At 36.0% G+C, this 20,650-nt stretch overlaps 1 protein-coding gene across 4 annotated transcripts in view; it reads left to right on the top strand.

Moving 5' to 3' along the window:
• Positions 1-20,650, top strand: part of ASPH (aspartate beta-hydroxylase) — a 205,764-nt gene that overhangs the window by 35,634 nt on the left and 149,480 nt on the right. For 2 of the 4 annotated variants that reach the window (XM_059994695.1, XM_059994693.1), the window contains exons 3-4: positions 428-472; positions 2,133-2,201. In XM_059994695.1, the coding sequence (XP_059850678.1) occupies positions 428-472; positions 2,133-2,201 (114 nt within the window). Of the gene's footprint in view, positions 1-427; positions 473-2,132; positions 2,202-6,713; positions 11,872-20,650 lie in introns of those variants that run through there. The other 2 variants (XM_059994696.1, XM_059994694.1) reach the window with 2 other exon arrangements.

Here is a 20,650-nt window from a genome sequence, read left to right as displayed (position 1 = left end):
ATAATCCAGTGAAAGATGTGGACTTTTTCACTGAAAAAAATGCATACTTTTCTCCGTATGTACAGTCTCACAGGGAAAATCCCCTCCCTTCCATAGACCGTTCTGCACTTTTGCTTTACTTATTAGTTTATAGCCAGCCATCTTTCCGGGGGGAAAGGCAAAGAATAACAAAACACACATGTAATCTGCCTTTTGTTAAAGCTTTTTACTTTTATTATTGTACTTCGAGGAAAGTGCCTCCGAGTAGATTGGTAAGAGTGATAGAGGAAGAATTTTAGTTTGGAGATGAACTTCTGAGTAGCTCTGTGCTTTTGTTAACTTATGTTGATGATGTTGCGAAGCAAAGTCTATCAGACAAAAGAAGAGATTTAGAAGATGTGTACATTTAAGCTCAAGTAACAATTTTCGTGTTTTTGTATGCATGCAGCCAAAGCAAAGGACTTCCGTTATAACTTATCAGAGGTACTTCAAGGTAGGCTATTGGAGATGCCTTTTAAGTCTACTTGTGTTAGTCTCTAAAACCTCATCCTTGGGCTACTATTTTAGTTATCACCTGCATCAGAGAATGTAAGTGCTAGGACCAATTTTCCCTCTTAAATTTGTGAGAAAGTATAGTATTTTCTGTCTTTTTATTGTTATTTGAACTCTGTGCTATACGTAGCCTCAACTGCAGACCAGCGCTTTTCACTTATATTTTCTTAGCTATAGAAATGATAACTTCCTTATGTCTACATTATTATTGTTATTGTCACTTTCAACGTGTATGTGCTTTGTCAATCAGACTTCTACATAGCAGGTTAACAATATTTTCCTAAGTGGAACAGGGCTCTGGGAGGGTCTAGGTTGGTCATAGCAACTCTACTCCCAAAGATCTTCCTGCTGTTGTGCAATGTTTTAACTTCCTTTTTTTTTTTTAACATCTTTATTGGAGTTAACTTAGTTTTTATTTTAAAATGGTGGCAGTAAGGAGGGAAAGTGGCGGGGGATGGTGGTGGTGGGGTGAACTGGGAGATCGGAATTGACATATATACACTAACATGTATAAAATAGATAACTAATAAGAACCTGCTGTATAAAAAAAATAAATAAAATTCTAAAATTCAAAAAAAATAAGTAAAAATAAAAGCATTGCTTAAACAAACAAATGGTGGCAGTGCTGCCAACTGGTGTTTTAGTACTGATGCTGTATTTGTAAATGTGGTTTAAATATTGCTATTTAAAATATTGTTGTTTAAAATGTTAAATTAATAAGTCTCTTCACAGCCATTGTCCAATGATGAATTATAAACTGTGTTGATTTTAGGATGTTTTTAGGGAACTGAATGTATTTGACTTATATTTGAAATGCTGAATAGTGCTCTGAGATGATAAAGTTAAAATACACATTTACTGTTCTTGAAGGAGGAAGTCTGCTAGTATTGTCTTCTCAGCTTGTCTGTTCTAAGCCTTATTTTTTTTCTCAGTAGTAGGTGGCCAGTGCTAATTACATTTTTAAGTAGGATAAGTGTAAGTTTTCCTTTGTAGTTTCAAAAAGCCAGTTTTACATACTTTATTTCCAGAAGTCTGTTTTTAAAGGTTGATTCATGATGCTTCTGTCATAAATCATTATTATGAAACGTAAAATTAATCATCCTCTTATTTTTAGTACTTATACTCGATGTTATATATGGTCTTTATTTGAGGCTCAGTGGGTGTTCTTTTGTTTTGAATATTAATGGTGTGAGGAACTTCTGTACTTTAGAAACATTAAATTTCATGTAACTGTTAGAAATGGATCTGTATTATTCCTTATGTATGTTGAAAATTTTACCTAAAATATTTTTAGCAGTAAAGTTAAAAAAAACTACTCTGAAATGATTAAATCTCTGGGTATTGTTAAGCCCTTAAAGAAAATATTATCTGAGTTATATTTCTTAGATTTGTTAGGTGAATATTTCCTCAATCTCTAAGTGAACTGCCTTCATTTTTAAGTGAGATTATCATTAGCACGGCTTTTAAGGATAAAAGGAGCAAAGAGTTGCATTGATTGGTTGCATTAATGGCCGATATGCAGGACTGTAAGAAATAGTAACACCTTACTAAATTTGTTTTTCCTTTTGTTCCCATATCCGTCTTTCCTTCCCCTCTTGTAGGAAAACTGGGAATCTATGATGCTGATGGTGATGGAGATTTTGATGTAGATGATGCCAAAGTTTTATTAGGCAAGTACACATTTTTTTTTTTTTTTAATTAGTGGTGCTAAAATGTTGGAAGCAAAATAATATCGGGTTGGCCAAATGAACCTTTTGGCCAACCCAATATTTTAGATTTAGTAATGTTTGTGTCAGTCATTTCCATTTTATGAAAGATATTTTCCCACTTAAATCATTTATTTCATTCTTGTTGGGATATTGAATGGCTTAATTATTTTTCTATAAACTCTCACATTTCAATTTACTGTTACAAATGGATAAGTATATAGCTCCTGCACAAATATAAGTAATATAATTTCATATGTGTTTTTAGATTTAAAGCACTTTATATCCTGAACATAACATTTGAACATGTAGATAATGTCCTAGTCTGCTTTCACATATGGTAATGGCGACCATTCTTTAGCATCATTTGACATAATTCAATGTCCATTTGAAAATGTAAATTTCTGAAGGCTTACATAAATTCATTCTGAAATAAAATAGTGGTAGTAAACATCTTACAATGTCCTATGACTATTTGAAAGGTAACATTAAAATATAAACTAGTAGTCTTTGGCCAGGTTTCTTGATTTTTTTTAAGTCTTGGACCCTTCTCTTTTATCACCAGAATTACCCATCTTTATCATTGAGATTTTTTTAATAATAGATAAAGATGTGATATCCCTTCATTTAATTTTAAAATACTCTCATACTAGAAAGGATGGTGCTAATTTTAATATGCAAATTTTATATAATCTGGCCTGGTGAGATATTATTTCTGCTTGTTAAACAGCATCCTTTCCTTTGTTTTAGTATGTAGCGTAATATGCATTAAAACATTTTACACTAAAGTCTTTAGAAAAATAACAAATATGGCAAGGTTTACATACTAAGCTTAATAGAATAATGGCACAGATTCTTCCTAGACACACAATTTTGTGTATATTTTATGGATATGAAAAAAATGGGAGATACATCTGTATTGAAGTGTAATAAAACATCTTAATTTTGACATTGTTTTCTTTTACTGCTCAGTGAGAAGTATATTTGCTACTTAACAGTGAAAGCTTCCTATACCCATGAAATTTCTTTTCCTGTCTTAACCGTAATAGAATTTTCTATACAATTTTGTCATTATATATCTAAATTTGGGTTTCTGTAAACATGGTAAATTCTCAGAAGACTATAATCCTAGGCCTGCGTAAGAAAGAAGATTACATAGACCTTATTTCAGAATGATGCTAATTTGCCTGCCTATAAATGGTTTATTACTTCATTTTGTTACTTTTCTTTAAACGACAGATTCTGAATAGCAAAGCTTTTTATTTAAAAATAACTTCATGTGAGCCGTTGCCTCATTTTTAGAAATAATATTACTTATCTACTGTATTTTGTTGATTTTTTTAAGGGGGCAGGTGCTTAAAATCAGCTATCTTGGTCTGTCAGGAAATGTCAACTATTAAAAATGAAAACATGTTATTTCTTCTACAGCACACATTGATTTCTATTGCAAACTTACATTAATAACTTGATTTTTAGTATTTTAGATTTCAAAAATGTATTCCCCTTAATATTTTTAAGCAACCGTTAAGAGTTTAATTAATTGTAATTTAGAACATTGCCATTTGTGGGTAGCCACATATGTGGTATGGGCAAATGGTAACTTGTTCCTTTTGCAAGAATCATATACTTGGAGACAGAACTCAGTTGGTGAATCTGAGTGTTCATTTGGTCATTTGACTATTAACTGCGCAAAGGCTAAGATAAACTATTTTACTGTGTGTATGTACAAATTCGCAGTTGGCTTGTGGCTTTGGTAAAGATGAAAGAAACTAATGTAAGCTGTTTGTCCTCTGACCTTATTCTGTAGTGTTTGAATTCTCTGCATGAAATATAACCTTGATGGGAATTGAATTTTATGACTAAGGTTCTTTTCTACTTTGTGAGGTTATTGTAGCCTAGTTGTGCCTCTATTACTGGTGGATGGTTGCAAGAACCAGGTGAAATTCTTGCCTTGCTGGGCTCTGTATGTTCAGGGAGAGATTACGGGGGAGCATATTCAGTGAGTGTGTACCCTAAAAGGAGCCAGATCTCTGGGGTACGTTCTCATTGGAGAAGCAGTTCAAGGTTAAGGGCCTTGGATTAAGGCAGAGGGAATCCCTGGGGAGGGATGAAAGTAGAAAGTCAGAGTTTGGGTGAGAGCTTGGCATGGCAGGTGTGGTAATAGTTATGCTGAACTTCCATAGGTTTGGATTTCTCTCATTAGTATTTCTTTCTGGAGTCTTAAATTTGCACATAATCTAAATTTGATCAGTTTGAGGAAATGTACACATTCATGTTTACATTTCTTTTACATTTCAAAGTTTGCTTTTCTTATGAACTATAAAGAGAATGAAATCTGGGAGTAAATCAAGATCAATAGGCATCATTAAGTTTATTACTTCTGGCCACGGCCCTTACAGTATACTTTGAAAATATTCTAAGCCTGGTCTTGTTTACATTCCTTCCTACTTTTGTGGCCCAATTATCTAAACTAAAATGTCTTTGATTTTGGTTTGGATGATTGAAAGCTACATTGTCTCATAATGTATTCTTTGAAAACTTGTTTCCCAAATAAATCCATAGGAAAGAGGACTAAATTCTGAGTAGCATTTTCTTAGAGTAACACCACCTGTGGATTACATAGTTATCCTTTTCCACCTAGCTGGCACCAGCTATGGCCAGAGAACAAAAGGGAAGGCAGTCCCTGGAGCCTTGACAAGCATTTGTGGACTTGACAGATGCCTGAGTGAGCAGTAGGGAATGCCTGAGTGAGCAGTAGGGAAGGGAGGACTGGATCTTGCCCAAAGGCAGGCACATGTTGCTCTTTGGTTCAGGCCTTTTCTTAGAGGATAAGGAATTATAAACCCAGAACATATTTTCTTTTTCTCTTTGGACTAGTACTTTTGTCTTAAGAACCACAAAAATGTTGCATAGTTGGGTAATCAGTTTTGCTCAGATACTTTTGCATATTCGTTGCATACTTCATCCTGTCATGCTGAAGGGTGGTAAAGTTTTGTATTTTATATTCAATACTTGGAAGTACTTGTATCGGAAAATGGAGAAAAAGAAAAATGTTTATTCTAAGTATACAGCTGTAGAGTTTTTGGACAAGGAGAAGAAATAGTGTTATTCCCACAGGGGCTTGGGTGGGAATACAGATCTCTGTTCACAGCACTTGTCAACTGTTCAGTTCAGTGAAGAAACATGCTGGGTTGGTCAAAAAATAATTTAAATACCGACTGAAGTTTGTGGGGTTTTTCCCCCCCAACGCATGAAGAATGGCGCAATGTAGTTCTTCTATGGACTAATGTGGGGAAAATTCACTACCATCTTTAACATTAAACTAGTTGTCTTATTATTATCCCTTACCTGCCAATCTTGATTGCTGGTAGTTATGCTGTGTGGACAAATTCTGTGTTGTCAGAGCCAGAAATACCAGATTCGGTGGTTATAATCCGAACAGCTCTAAAATCGTAGATGTGCATATTTCTCACAGCCTGTCTTTTTTTTTTTTTTCTCCTCAAAATTATGGAACTTACTGTATAGAACTTGACAGTTCTACTGGTGGACTTTGATACCTACTGGACCCAAGAGACCAGTCTTACCCAAAGCCAGTTCTTCACAGGAAAAAAACAAATGATAAAAACGATATATACACTGCTTTCTTTCCATATGGGGGTCTGGGATCTTTGCAGTAGAAGCTAATTCCGTGAGCTGATAGGAAGAGAACTCTGGAATGTTCCTGTTGCAGGTGACTGGCCTTGATAACATCTCATATTGGTAGGCTGAGCGAATTGTTATTAATAGCTGACTCTTATTATTGGTCAGAATGACAGGACCACAAGTCAGTAACCAGAGCATTGTAGAGCTAACGTTTTCTAGTTTTAAAATTTAAGTTGTTTATCTGGTATAATTTGAGCACGTTGGCGCCCATCTGTGGAGGCTGAACAGTTACCCTGCTAGTCATATCAATTCCAGAGTTTCCTAAACTAACTGCAGCTCCTAAAGGGAAAAGTTGGAGGAAATGAACATTTCTGTTTTCAGTGAATATTTATTGATATATGTAAGTGTTTGTATAATCAACTCTCGATAATATCTGGGTGCTACATGGGCAAATGTGGGGCTTGTCGGAAGTGTCTTTTTATCCTCATACGACTTTCACTCACTTTTCCCGTTGAAGTTGGTCAGTCTGTTTTGGCTGATACAATTTTGTGGTTTTTTTGGCTCTCAATTCTCTGATGAGAGAAAGGCAAACCCGGTTAGGGGCTGGTAGGAAGGGTGAGGATTGGTCAAATTGCTTTTCCTTTAGTCCATATGATTGAGAGTTGATTGTAAGGTGTGCATCTTAACCGATTTCTTTATTTTCCAAAATACCTTTTCTGTAAACTTCCTTGACCATGATGCACATCCTTTTTGAGATCACTCTTCCTCAACTTCTTTTTTCCACCTAACTGCTCTCCTTATTTTCTCTTTCTCTCTTCCTTTATTCTTATGTAGGCCTGACCAAAGATGGCAGTAATGAAAATATTGATTCTCTTGAGGAAGTCCTTAATATTTTAGCAGAGGAAAGTTCAGATTGGTTTTATGGTTTCCTCTCATTTCTCTATGATATAATGACTCCTTTTGAAATGCTAGAAGAAGAAGAAGAAGAAAGCGAGACCACAGATGGCGTTGATGGTACGTCACAGAATGAAGGGGTTCAGGGAAAGACTTGCGTCATCTTGGATTTACATAACCAGTAACTTTGATGCAGGGACTGAAGTCACTGGCTTGTGAACCCCCGAAGCAAAATCTCCTTTTTCTTTCTTTCCTTTGCTCATCCAGGGCTTAACATGCAGTGGGGCAGCTGCGATCGGACAATACAAGGCAACTGTGTCATCTTTTCCCCAGTACAGCGCCTAGCTAGTCCCTTGCTTGGCTTTCCCACTTGAGGAAAGCGGTACCCCCTCATTCTCCTACTGGTCCACAAAGTGCATTGAGAATGATGTTCTTGGTAGTATAATTGGTTTCTGTATCGTTTTGTTTCAACTCATGTACTCGCTGAACTAAATTCAGAAACTTAATAACACATTGTTTTGTGATTAACCCTTGCTGCTTGTCCTTCTAACACGCTATTCATTAAGATGATTATAGTGGAATTAATTATAAAAATATTTCTAGCATGATACATAAATTCAGTGCTTCTCTGTTGTTCTTTAACATGACTGATGTGTAAAATGATGGTCCTTTAAAAGGCAGATATTTTTCTTTAATTGTAATTTGTTTAGGTTGATTTGTCAGACAGGTTGATAAAAATTTCAGTGTAAAATTCTGTATTAATGGTGCTTTTAAAATAATTTGAAAATAACCTCATATTTTTGCCTTAGGGTAGTTCAGTTACTGTATTCAGATAGTAGTGTGTCTGAATCTTTCTGTCTGTGAAAGCAAAATTTATTTTAAATTTCATTTCCAAATAGACATCCAGAGAAAGTAATTTGTATTTTTTTTAAAGGAGGCATATTACACAGGAAGGAAAATGTCAATATGTTATCTTAAATAATGTTGTACATATTAAAATTATTCATCCTAAATAACGGTCTTTTTCCATTTTTTCCTGTATTACCTTATTAATTGACCATCAACTTTGGCTTAGGTATATATGGTATATTAGGTATATATGGTTTTTATATTTGTAAATTAAATTTATTAAAGTGGTAATTCTTTTTAGGAGAATCAATTTTTGCCGTTAGAAAACCTTAAAAACACCTTTGAATCAATTCATTTAAAATGAATTGCAAAAACAATGATAGCAAAAACAATTGTATTAGACATATGTAACATGCATTTCTTAAAATGAGATTTCATTCATTTCCCACCTCAAACAGAGCTCTTATAGCTTAAGAGTGATAAGATCCAAGACCTTTGATTTCTTTTACCCTTTTTGGGAGTGGTGTTTCATGTTTTTACATCTCTTTGAGCCTCTGTGAAACTTAGCCTAGCTTTGGTTCTTTATAGAGCTTAAAATTGGAAAATATTTGCATTTTTTAACATTTTATTTAACTATGATAATTTCTACTTTTCAAATATTTATTCTTATTTTTTCCCATTTAATCAAGTTGCTTTCAGAAAGTAGATTATTCACCCATTTTTTCGGAAGGGAATATGACAAATTTAGTTTCTGTTTTAGAGCTCGCTCTTGCAGGCTTATCAAAATGAGAGCCTGAAAGTAAAAGTCTCGAATCAGAACCCTGGAAGCGCATCAACTTCCCCCTTGACTCAGCACTTACATGTGTCGGGAAAACTGTCCAATTTGCTAATCTTAGTTTAAAAAAGCATTATTCAGTAGCTACTTTTGGAAATAAGATACATGTGTTGTACATTGGACAGTGATCTCCTAACGCTTAAATAACTATTATAACCCTAGTTTGTCTTTTCCTGATTATTCAGGGACTATGTTTCATTCTGTTAATGTTTCTGACAGTCCAAAGCTTCTGATTTTGGAATGTTAATATTTTGGAACAAATGAGTATGATTTAATAATGTTCTTTCTGAAAGCTTATGCAGTCTTTGCCTGTATTTATCATGTCTTGCACTTTGAATTTGAGTACTGTGACATATCAGAGCTCATTAGGTTTAAATTCAAAAGCAGTCTGAGGTCTCACTCAGAGAAATTCTCTTAGACAAACGTCTGAGATTTGTTTTTTAAGGCAGTCTTGTTTCTTCATGCTTCATTGTAACTAACCGTAGAAGATGTTTGATCAGTTTATGAGAAGTAAATAATTAAATTTGTGTATTAAAAATGTTTGGAATCATTAATTTCTCATCAGGCTCTGCTTTTTTGTCATGCTACTAATGCACATTTTATGTACAGAAATTAATTATGCTGTATTCTTGTAAGTGAAAAATAAGGATGTGAGATTATAATTTGCCATTTCTTTGGTATCCCTTCTGATCAGCCCTTTTGAAAAGCCTCTGATGAAGGTAAAATCCAGGTAGCTGGTGAACCCCTGACTTCTGTGACTGCCTTCAACTTGTGCCTAAGGCTTGCTTTGGTGAGAAAATAAAGTTATTTGCAAAACTGGTACAGAGTACTTTGAAGCTGACCAAAGTTGCTTTGCTTACATTTTGTTTATTATGTATGTTACAATTCTTAATCTTCTAAGGCTTTATTGTGTAATTTTCTGTTCGATCATAGAAATATTTTCCTAGCTTGTGTCTTTTAAGCTTAGGAACTTAGTTAAAAAGGCAAAAATGTAATCTGTACGTTTGAATGTTTATTTATGGTGAATTTTACATTGTACTGTATTTACTCTGCATTTCCACTTTGGAACAACCAAAGGCACTTTGAGGAATGTGCTCTGAGTTCAGATGCCCTTGTCTCCTCCGAGCTGCCCTTCCTCAGAGGAAAGTGCCGTTTGTCCAACTGAAAAGGCGCCGGGTTCTCTGGAATTTGGTACCAAAACAAGGAAGTGGCACTCAGGGGACTTGTTTTCTGCACTTTAGTTTCTTTCAGCTCTTATTTCCCCTGGGATGTGAGGGGTGACGTGTAAGTCAGTTGGAGAGGTGTCTTCTGGGTGCTGATCTTATTAAATCCCTGAGGCCCAGCTGCCGGCTCACTGCGTCATGCAGATGCCTTGGACTTAATGTGCTGGGTGATATCCTGCTTTTTCACCTTTTTCACTTGATTCTTTATTCTAGAAATTACCTCCCTGTCTTATAGAGCTGTATCCAGGCGTGTAAGAAAAACTGTTTTCTCTGCTTGAATTCTGGTTTGTTTTCATTTACGGTTAGCTAGACGGGGCAAAATGTTTCCTCGTTTGGCCTGACGTTTATAACTTTGAAGTATTAGTAAAGGCAGATAGAAGAATAGACAGTTATGAACTTGAACACCTGGCAGTTATACCTTTGGGGGCTTGATACTCAGCAACCCTTTCGAAATCAGATTCTGGTCTATAAAACAAGTAAAACGTTTTCTGTGTTTTGAGCTGTGGAAATGTCTTTGATCACCATGCATATTTGGAGAACTTTTATAAAATCCAGTGACGCAGACTTTATTATCACAAGTCGATAGATGGAACACTGTGCTGAATTCTCTGCCTGTTATTTGTTGCCATAACTCTGTAATACACAGGAGGAGATATTAACTAAATTGTGAACTGTCTGAAGTTGGGAGTCAGGTTAGGCTGCGTTTGAATCCCTTTTCAAAGCTGAGCCCAACATAGGTTATTTATGAAATATTTGCTGGGGTTAGTCCTGGTGAGTGAGAACGTCAGGAGTTACCTATTGCATAATAAAACGCTGATTATTTTTTTAAACAGCTTAAATAAGTGAAAAAAATTATTGGATGTATTTTGTTTTCCAAGAGAAATGACACTTTGAAGTTCAGACAATAAACTGACCTGTGCTAGCTGAGGTCTTCGCATGATCTTTCTGCTATTTCATTCGTAGTTGTGTCTGGATTTTATCTTTATTCAAGCTCTCAGTCTCTGGATGTAATCCCTTCTTAAACTTTTAGTCTTTCAGTCCTCTGATGTTCTGATCTTCCCTCATCCCAGAGGGTTGGAAGGTTTGTAGCTTCCTTTTTTCAAAAACGTCTGTGATAATATTGTTACGCCATCTATTTAAAAATAAAAAGGAAAATGGTGTAGCGTCTTGACTTGTGTTTTGCCAAGACTAGACTTATGTTCTAGAGCAAGTCTGCCTAGCTCGCAGAATCTTCTCTTAGGCGTTCAGGGCCTCATCTGTAGTCAATGTTGAAATAAATTATGATGCTTCGTACAGGGCAGCAGGCAGTTTCGAAACTGAGGCTCAGAGTGACTCATTGGTCTCACCAGGGATGGTGGGAGTGACTGGGATGACCTAAGTATGACATGACACTCAGCTGACCAATTCTGTGCCCGACTTCCTGAAAGCCTGCAGCAGCTATAGTACTTGGGTTTCTGTAATGGAGCCAGTCTTCTAAAATTGTGGTGAAACCGCAGGTCCAACCATGATGCAGCGTTTTAATTACACACAGAACATTTCACTTCGAAAATGTGTGTGGGATAGTGGCCCTGAGGCAGTTGCCAAAATAATGTCACTTACCTTTAGGCAGCACCCTCAGGCTCTAAGCAGGTATATAAGACCTGCTTTTCCAAATTTCTGTGTAAGGACTACCAAATAGTCAACTTAGCTGTTAACAGTAATCACCTTAAAACCATCAGAATAAACGCACAGGGCAAGAAGTAAACAACATGGTGATTACTTTTTTTTTTTTTTTGCCATTCTCTTTGACTGTAGCCACATCCTAATGGCTTGGGTTCCATTATCATTTCTCTACTCTGCACAGCATTTCTTTACTCTGAGAAGTGTTTTGAATCGTTCTTTCCTCTCTCATTGGTCATTTTTTTAGCAGCTGACCTTTGCCCTGTGTCTGCACCTCCTGCTTCTGGCCTCCTCCTTTCTCTCCCGCTGACTCAGTTTCTCTACCCTTAGACATGCCTTTGTTTCCTAGCCCTCAAAACATAGGAATGCAGATCAAATTCTTCAAACTCTTATTCCTTTTCTGCCCACTGAGAATCTTGGGAAACCCCATAGATGATCAGTTTTCTTCTAAGGAGGGAAGAGAGGCGGTGATGAGCAACCCTGGGGTTTTGCTCACCCTTCTTTCTACCTGTTTTCTCATTTTAACATGACCGCCTCTTACACTCCTTGTAAAACTGTATATGGGACATTTACTAACAAACAGAATTCAGTAGTGTCCTCATCCTAACCCTTTGTTCATTCCTTCCTTTCTACAACCGCTACTTTGACTTTTAGAATCCTGCATTTTCTATTCATTCATTCATTCATTCATTCCCTGCGTTTTCTTGACTCTCCCCTCTTTTTTTGTTACTTACAGGCTCCTGTATTACCTTCTGTTTTCCAAGTGCTGTGCTTTCTTTCATGTTTATACTCTTTCTGTTTATACAACAATCAACAATATGATGATTGTTGTTTAAATTATTAGTTCAGTCTTTGTCATGTCAAAAATATTGAAAAATGATTGAATATATTCTTTAAGTTCAGAAAAGACAGCTTAGGTTGATACTTTGGCATTTTATATAGTACAATGGCACATTGTTAATTTGTATCACTTTAGGGATTTATACCCAAACTGGAAAAGTTTTAAATCAAGTACTTATTATATTTTCATGTTTCTGATCAGCTAATCTGATGTTGATCTAATATGTTGGCTTATTTATGTTAACTCTAGCCTTTTCATCAATATAGCTCTTTTGACTATATCATAATAGTGGAGGGGTAGGGGGATAGTCTGATTCCCACCATTCTGCTTTTTAAGGGAAAATCCAGGCCTCCCCAGTCAAGAACATGCAGGAATCAGGAGGGGACATTAGCACCATTAAAAGTGTATTTTAATGCGTTACGCTAATTTCTCTTACACATTGGATAATACCCATCAGGAGGGGACATTAGCACCATTAAAAGTGTATTTTAATGCGTTACGCTAATTTCTTTTGCACATTGGATAATACCCATGTATTTAAAAGTTGTCATTGCAAGAATAAGTTTGACATTTTACCTAAATAAACTTTCTTGGGGAGTGGTCCAAGATAGCGTTCGGTATTACACGGTGGTATGCTGTTTTTGCTAGAGTTTAAGAAAGAACTGGGCTTTGTCTGTGAAAAATAGTTGTTAGACACACACACTGGTTTTGGTTATGTATGCATGTCGAGTAACTGGATAGATACAGACAGCCACAGGGAACAGTTAATTCACGTTTCTGTTTTTAATGTAGTCATTGGTAAGATACACTAACACTTTTTTTCCAGAATGACAGTGATGATATCTCAACCAAAATAAGTTGCCATTCTCAAATGAACTGTCTCATATGATGGAAACAACTTGCCATGAACAGAGAGAGGGGAGGAGATTTAGGAGTGGAGGGTGATTCAAACAACAGAACAGGAGTAAAAAAATCTCATACTGGCAGTGGGAGTGTGATTATGGTTTTGAGAAACATACCGAGGGGCTTCCACAGTTTCCAGCAGGAATAGGTGTGAAAGGGCTGAGGGGCTTTCTTGGGACACTTCAGACCTTAGTTGTAGGTGACAGGTTGTGCATGGTGCTGCCTCCACAGGGGATGAGCAGAAATCACCCTACCTCCTACCCTGGTGTCCCCAGGAAATGGATTGGCAGCCTGGAATGCCACTTTGGAAAGTTTGCTGATACCTGAGTGTAAAATAACATTTATGTGACCAGGAGATAGAATTGGGAACATCAGTTGGTTGGGATGCTAAGTACAGGCTGGCTGGAAAAAGTGTACGGCGAGGTATGTGGTACTGATACTTGTTAGAAGGTTAAAAATAAACACATCAGAACTTTCATTTGCCTAGAGAAGAAATAGAAAGCCTTTGCAGAGTTTCTAGATGAAGAGTAAAAAAGTTAGTATATACCTCCATAATGGTATAATTCTTATTTATGTAATTTTTTATAAAGAAAGTTTGAAACTATGGGAGAAAAGCCATGATTATTCAAACAGTAAAGAGTAAAATTCTATCAAAATATACTATCCTTTTTTTGAGTGGCAGTGATAATTGAGTAGGGAAATAAGGTCCCCAGGTCCTTTCACCCCTGGTGCTTGTAATTGATCATCTGTGTCCAAGCAGAAGTCCACTGACATCCAGGCACCACTGAGAGGGAAATGCCATTTCCTGTGGTAATTAGACATTTCTAAAGCCATCAATTCTTTCAGACCTAAGGCAGGTTGTGAAGTTGATTAGATCAATGATGTTTTTAAAATGCATTTTTCGGTTATAGGTAGTGAAAGTAAGGTTCTAAAATGACGTATGAATGATAGATATTTGTATGTTGCAGGAGTGTATTTTTTTAATGGTGAATTTAAGTAAATTTGTTTAATAGTTGCATCAATTTAAACTATTTTATAGATACTTATTTTTTAATTACCTTAATATTTTCTGTTTGTAACATACTTTCATCTTGTAAACACCAACAGAAGGACCTGGTGGGGTAGCCAAGAGAAAAACCAAGGCTAAAGGTATTTTCTCTTTTTCAAATTAGCCTTGAGTGAATCAAGTTTAATGCTTGAAAATGCATGACAGTTTATAGATAATGTTTTGTAGATGCAGCTACTAATGCTAAACATTATTGCTTTTTGGTTTGGGTACACCTTTGGTTGTAAGTAGTTTTATCAAGGTTTCATTAAAGAGTTTTCTGCCTCGGGCCTATAATTTTAAGTAATTTCCTTTTTCAGATTATCAAAACCTCGGAACAGTCTTTAAACTACACATTAAATTTACAGTATATACATCCTATCTACCTTCTAAAACTTTTCTTTAGTCTAAATTTTTGAGGTACTGTCGGAAATAAAGATGAGTTCATCAATGATTGATTTCCTTTTTCCAAAAGCTCTGATGATGCTGTCTTAGAGCACAATAAAAGCTAGTGGGACCACACTTGTAGTTTTCAGTAAAATGAAAACTTAGATTTCATTATGCCGGTATAGAATTTGCTGTGTTTGATATTTTGACTCATTAAAAATTATTACACCTGTCAACCATTCTGTATAGGCTAACAGCTTATTATTGCAGCCTTATTTTATATTCCTTTGGTTTTTCTCGTTTACTGTAAAGATTTCTGTACTTTAGGGAGAGGGGCATGGGGAAAGTGCATGCTTTTCTTCATAAACTTGTAATACTCTTTTGTGTTCAAGTGCTTGGCACATTGTATGTAGTTGGATTTTGGTGAAACATTAACAGGTGAGACTTTTACTATGTGATTTACAGGGTTTTGTGATTTGTATTTTAACTTTAAGATTAGGAACTTTTAATGTTTTAACTTTGATATCCTGCCTGAATAATTCCCGGGAAGAAAACCAGAATTTTTACCATTTTATTCTTATGTAAGTAATTATGAAATAAATGGCCAATAAAGTATAATTTGACTCCTTGATCTAGAGAGGCAAATTCAACATTAAAGATTTAATATTTTAAAAACTGTGTGCAAAGTAACACGTGCCAGCATTGCACCAGCCTTCTGCTCTTGCAGTGTTACTTATCTATGTTACTCTGAACGGCGTTGGAAAAGAATGAGGACTTTGAGGATGGTTGATGATTTATGAATTCTATTCTGTATTTTTACAAGGTTTTAATAAAATTGTCAGGAAGAATCGAATAACATTTTGTACTCTGAGTTTTACATGATTCTGATGGGCAGAAACATCTTCCACGTTTTATTATATTAAAGAAATCTTTCTCTTTTTTGTTTCTGCTTAAATGCTACATTATACAGTAAACACCTTGCTTCTCGTATGATTTCTTAATGAGGAATCAAGGAGGTGAAATTCAAAGCTTTTGCTAGCAGCACTGTTCAACTTCATGTAAAGCAGGTTGAAAGCAGCACCTCACGTGAGATTTGGAATCACCTGTATATTCCGTTTAATTGTTCTCTCTTCTGTGAGCATGGACAGCATAGATGTTGGCTTGGAGTGGCTCTACGTAAAATAACGGGAAATATACTTAAAGGAATACTGATTTCATAATGTTGAATAGAAACAGAAAAGAAGTTCTCCTTGTCATCTTAGACACTGTAGATAACAAACTTAAAATTTTGTACTCATGGAAATTGTGTTTTTCTAAACTAAGAAAATTAAATGGTATTTAACTTTTCATTTGTGCGTTATATTTGTTTCCAAGGAATGCAAGCACAGATATTTTAAGGACATACTTTTTTTGTTAGAGCTAAAGACTTTTAAATTATCTTTGTACAAATACTTGCAAGCTATGGAAAATTTGTTCCTTTAATTATGTCAGTGTTCCTTTAATTATGTTGTCATAGCTGTGACATGTGAGTTGTTAACGCTCTGTGTAAAGTGCTGCCTTTATGGCTGGACTCATTTTATTAATATTGCATGTTAACCTTGTTCTGAGGCAAATCATACTATATTGCCAGCTGGGAAAGTGATGGCAAGTTTCTAGCATTTCTTTTATAGCTGATACTTCATAGAGGTTTGCAGCTGTTTTTAGCCAATTTAAAACTAGTGGATGAAAGTCACTTTTTGAATGATCATTTCATGTGTGTGGGGAGATAGAAAAAAAGACAATACTTTTGCACTAAGTTGCTGTCTATGAATTAAGAGATGACTTTCAATAAACATTTTTCCCTTTAATTGGAAAACCGGAAAGTTAAAGAACTCACTAAAGAAGAGCTCAAGAAGGAAAAAGAGAAGCTTGAGTCAAGGAGGGAAAGTAAGCATGAAGAGAGGAAAAGGGGCAAGAAAGAAAAGGAGGATGACCGGAAGGAGAAGAAAATTGCGGATTCAGTTGTCTCCAGGAAAGAGTCGCCTAGGGTTAAAAAGGACAAAGACAAGGAGAAAGCAGGACTAGGTAAAGGTACTAAAGCCAAGGAAAATAGGAAAAAATCAACGAATATCAAGGATTCTTCTGGTAAAGTGGCACCCAAAGACAAAGATGATAGAAAAGCAGGGAGAAGTTCTGCCAAACAGGCACACTTAGCAAAGGGGAGCAACGAGAAGAGAAAGAACTGAAGCTGCAGCAGCGTCCCAGGAAGTGGTAACATTCTTCATCGTGATTTGCTGCTGAAGGGCATAGAAAACTTGGTATTGCTCTGGTTGGGGAAGATGTGTCATTTAGCCATTGACTATATTTATTGGTGCTCAACCAAGTAAATTCTTTGAAATTGAGGAACCCGTCTCATGCTTCGAAATTTAAAAGATGAAGCTTTAAAACAATATGTAATAAAAATATGATGTAATAACGTCTGTTTTTATTAACTTATTGATCGTGTATCGGGTAAATGTATATGTGTAATATGAATTGTAATGATTTATTAATACAGAATATTTTCACTGGAGTTCAGCAAGAATATGAAAATTTTAAATAGTATTTATATGCAGCGTGATTTGTAAGTTTCAGGAATGATAAATACTCAGGTAGGAGGTTACCACCTTCTCTGTTAGCTGTTGTCTTTCTTCCCTCCTTCGCCTTCCTGCTTTCCTGCTTCCCATTCTTCTTCAACTACCCCTTTCCTTCTCCACTTCCTTTCTCCATCCCCTTTTCCTTCCCCCAGCTCTTCCCAGGGCATCTCCTCGGGCTCTTGTGAAGTTGCCTGTGAGTCTCCGTCCCCAGGCCCAGCCAGCACCATCCCCCTCCCCCTGCCCCCCTCTCAGGGGGCTGCTCCTTCCTCAGGCTCTTTCCCATTCAACTCCTTTTCATCTCTCCTCCTGGTCTTTTACCATCTGCTTTACCTCCTTTTTCACCCCGCTGTGCTGCCTCACTCCTCACCCTGCCTCTCCCGCTCCAACCATCCCTCCCCCACCTTCTCCTGTTGCCCAGTACTTAGTGTTCACCGTGTTCTGAGAATTCTAGAAACAGTCCTGGATAAAAGAGAGAATTTTATGTAGAAGAACAATTTTAGAATGCCTATTTATGACATCTTTACAGACTCAGAATAGTTATAGAAAGGCTTTAATTATTTCAAATTAGGATATCCTTTCATTTTATATCACAATTTTTCAGTTATACTGGTGGAATGGCATATATTTTTCATATTTGATTGTATCATACTTGTTTACCGTTTCTAAGGAGTTGCAAATTTGAGATCAAAATTGAGTTCAGAAAACATTTAATAAAATGAAATTTCTGTAAGAAATATATTTCTACAAATGGTCTGTGCTGTTCTACATGAAGTCTTAATTCTGTAACCGTGACTGCTGGTGAAATTCAGTTACTGAATTTGAGAAGAATAACCTGGTTTGTTGTAACTGCATCGTAAGTGCTGCCACAAAAGTTTTATTTGATTTTTAAAATAATTCTTCACCTTTTTCTTTGAAGAGCCTTTAAAAACAGAGATTTTGGCCTAATTAAAGATATTTCAAATCAGAAGTGAGTGAGTGTTAAGTGCAAATTTTCTAAAAGTATTTGTGTTTTTTGTTTTTTTAATATGCTGGCACCTTTTACTGCTTAAAATCAAGCACCTGTACATTTAGTTGACAAAAATTCCAACAGACATAATAAAATTATCCAGCAAGGGGGCAGGCCTAGAGAATATCTAGTCTAATATCTCTAATCCAGTCCTATCATTCTGTTGTTTAAAAACTGAGTCCCAAAGAAATTGTCACATGGGTTAACTTGGGGCTTCCTATGTTGATCCGTCTGGATTTTATTATTTTTATAGTTTGATTATAGGAGCACAGTAAACCGCAGTGAATTTTATGGCTCATTTGGTGGCAAATACGGGGGCACTGGCTTGAGGTGAGTAGATCCCAAGTACAGACCTGTAATCAGCTGTTTCCTCCTAGCTCTCTTCTCAAATCTTGACCCTGCTGATTTCTACTTGACTTTATTCTATACGGAGGTGCTACCACTTGATGAGGAAGGTGGCCCTCCGGGGGCCCCAGACACATTTTTCTAGCTTAGCCATCCTTGTACAAAGATGCAGTTTTCTGGGCTGGCCCTGGGAGAAAAGTCCTGGGAGATTCTGGCTGTCCTGGTTGGGCCTGGAAGCATCTGTGACCATTCCTGTAGTCGGGGGACAGACTGGCTCCTGTGCACAAAGCTTTGGGTGTGGGTTGAGGGATTCCCTCTCAAACCACATGAAATGCTTCCTGCAGGAAAGAGTTTCTGGGAGAAGAAGAGGGAGACTCTTGAGAACTGGACAGAACGAGAAGCAAAACTATATCCACCGACCACATAAAATTACAATCTTTAAAAAATATATACTGATGTTAGGTCTTGCTAAGATAAACAGATTGAGTTTTTAAATTTATGTATCAAATTTTAAGTGTTAATTTCTGTACAGATGACTTTTTTTTTTCTCCCTTGTAGAGAAGGGCAGCAAATTATAATGACCTTTACTGAGGGCATTCTGATAATTTTTACCTTGGTTTTTGAAGGACAGTCAATGGCTGTGGGGCATAAAGTACATAAATGCTAAATTCTAAGAAATTAGTGAAAAAAATTTAGACTAACCCTAATCAGCATAAGCATATAAGCGTTATCTGTTGCTATTTAATAAAGCACCTGGAAATATTTTAGTTCTATCATTGAGTTTCCCTTTGAATAACAACTCAAGAATTGAATTGAAACTTCTGTCCTAAAATATTAAAAATATTTCAAGAGCTCTTGAGAACTGGGAATTGGCTTTCTTTTTTTTCTTTCCTTCCATTTTCTTCAGTAAATAAAGGTTTCAACTGAATTTTATTGAAAATTGAGGTGACACTTTACTCAGATGCAGTTTTTTACTGTTCACCTAAAAAACTTAGTGGAAATATGCTTTTGGTCATGATTAATGGGTTAAAATTATGCTTGCTTTCTCAGTTTTACTTACTTTTTTATTCAGTATGTAGTTATTTCTATATTCTGCTGCTTCATATTTTTATGTAAGGATAATTAAAACCAGAAAGGTCACCTTTTTGAAATGTCAACTAAAAACAGGGACAAAAATTATATAACTTGAAGTAGTTGGGAGTCAGAAAAAGTCCTGAAAAGTGAAAATTAAATACTGAGTATAAATGTATTTTGTTATATCACTAACATTACTTAAGCTACACTAAGAGATGATGCATAGAATTCTAAAAAATGACATTCTTGGCATAATTTTCCTTTGTATGGTAACATTTCCCATGTGAGTAGCAGTCATCGTAAAGACGGTCAGTTTTACAAAAATATTTGAGAGCTTATCAGTTTTTCCAGGAATCTATTATCCTATAGTGTTCAGAATACTTTCTTTGGAAGAACTTTATAATCATTGATATTTTTCCTTCAGTTGTGATGTGTAATTTCTGTGTTTTCATTGGTTAATGGCTTTGTGTGTGAATTTCAGTTATTTCTAACATTGCTTGTAATCAACTATTTGCAATCTTATTTTTTTCAAGATTTTCAGTTTTACTTTATGGATGATTTGCATTGTGTATAGGTGGTCCCACAGCATTTCAAAATGAGGGAGAGACTGGTAAAGAAATTGACATAAATCTGTTAGCATGAAAGTTTGAATTAATCCCGGGGAATTAATTCTGCCAGAGTGGCTCATAGAGAGTATTTTGTAGTGTTATGGCCTGTGTAGCCATCCAACTTTGTAACTTCAGAGGTTCTCATAATGATTACTTGGGTAATAGGGACTCCCTGTATATACTTCCATTAGAAAACAAAGAAAGAGAGCAAACAAGTATGATTTTAAATGTTAACGGTTTGGGAATTCCCTGGCGGTCCAGTGATTAGGACTCTGTGCTTCAGTGCAGGGGGCACAGGTTCCATCCCTGGATGGGGAAGTGAGGTCCCACATGCCGCACGGCCAAAGGAAACAAAATTTTTTTAGTGATTTAAGTTAACTGTAAATGTCATTTTCCATGAAATGGGTCTGCTGATTTAGTCTGTGTCTCCAGACGTTTATTCCTTTCTCCTGTGTCTTCCACTGTTCCTTCTGTTAATGCCCATTGG

Source organism: Delphinus delphis, chromosome 17 (genome assembly GCF_949987515.2).
Source record: "Delphinus delphis chromosome 17, mDelDel1.2, whole genome shotgun sequence".
Lineage (NCBI taxonomy): Eukaryota > Metazoa > Chordata > Mammalia > Artiodactyla > Delphinidae > Delphinus > Delphinus delphis.
This window is presented reverse-complemented; position numbering and strand designations above follow the sequence as displayed.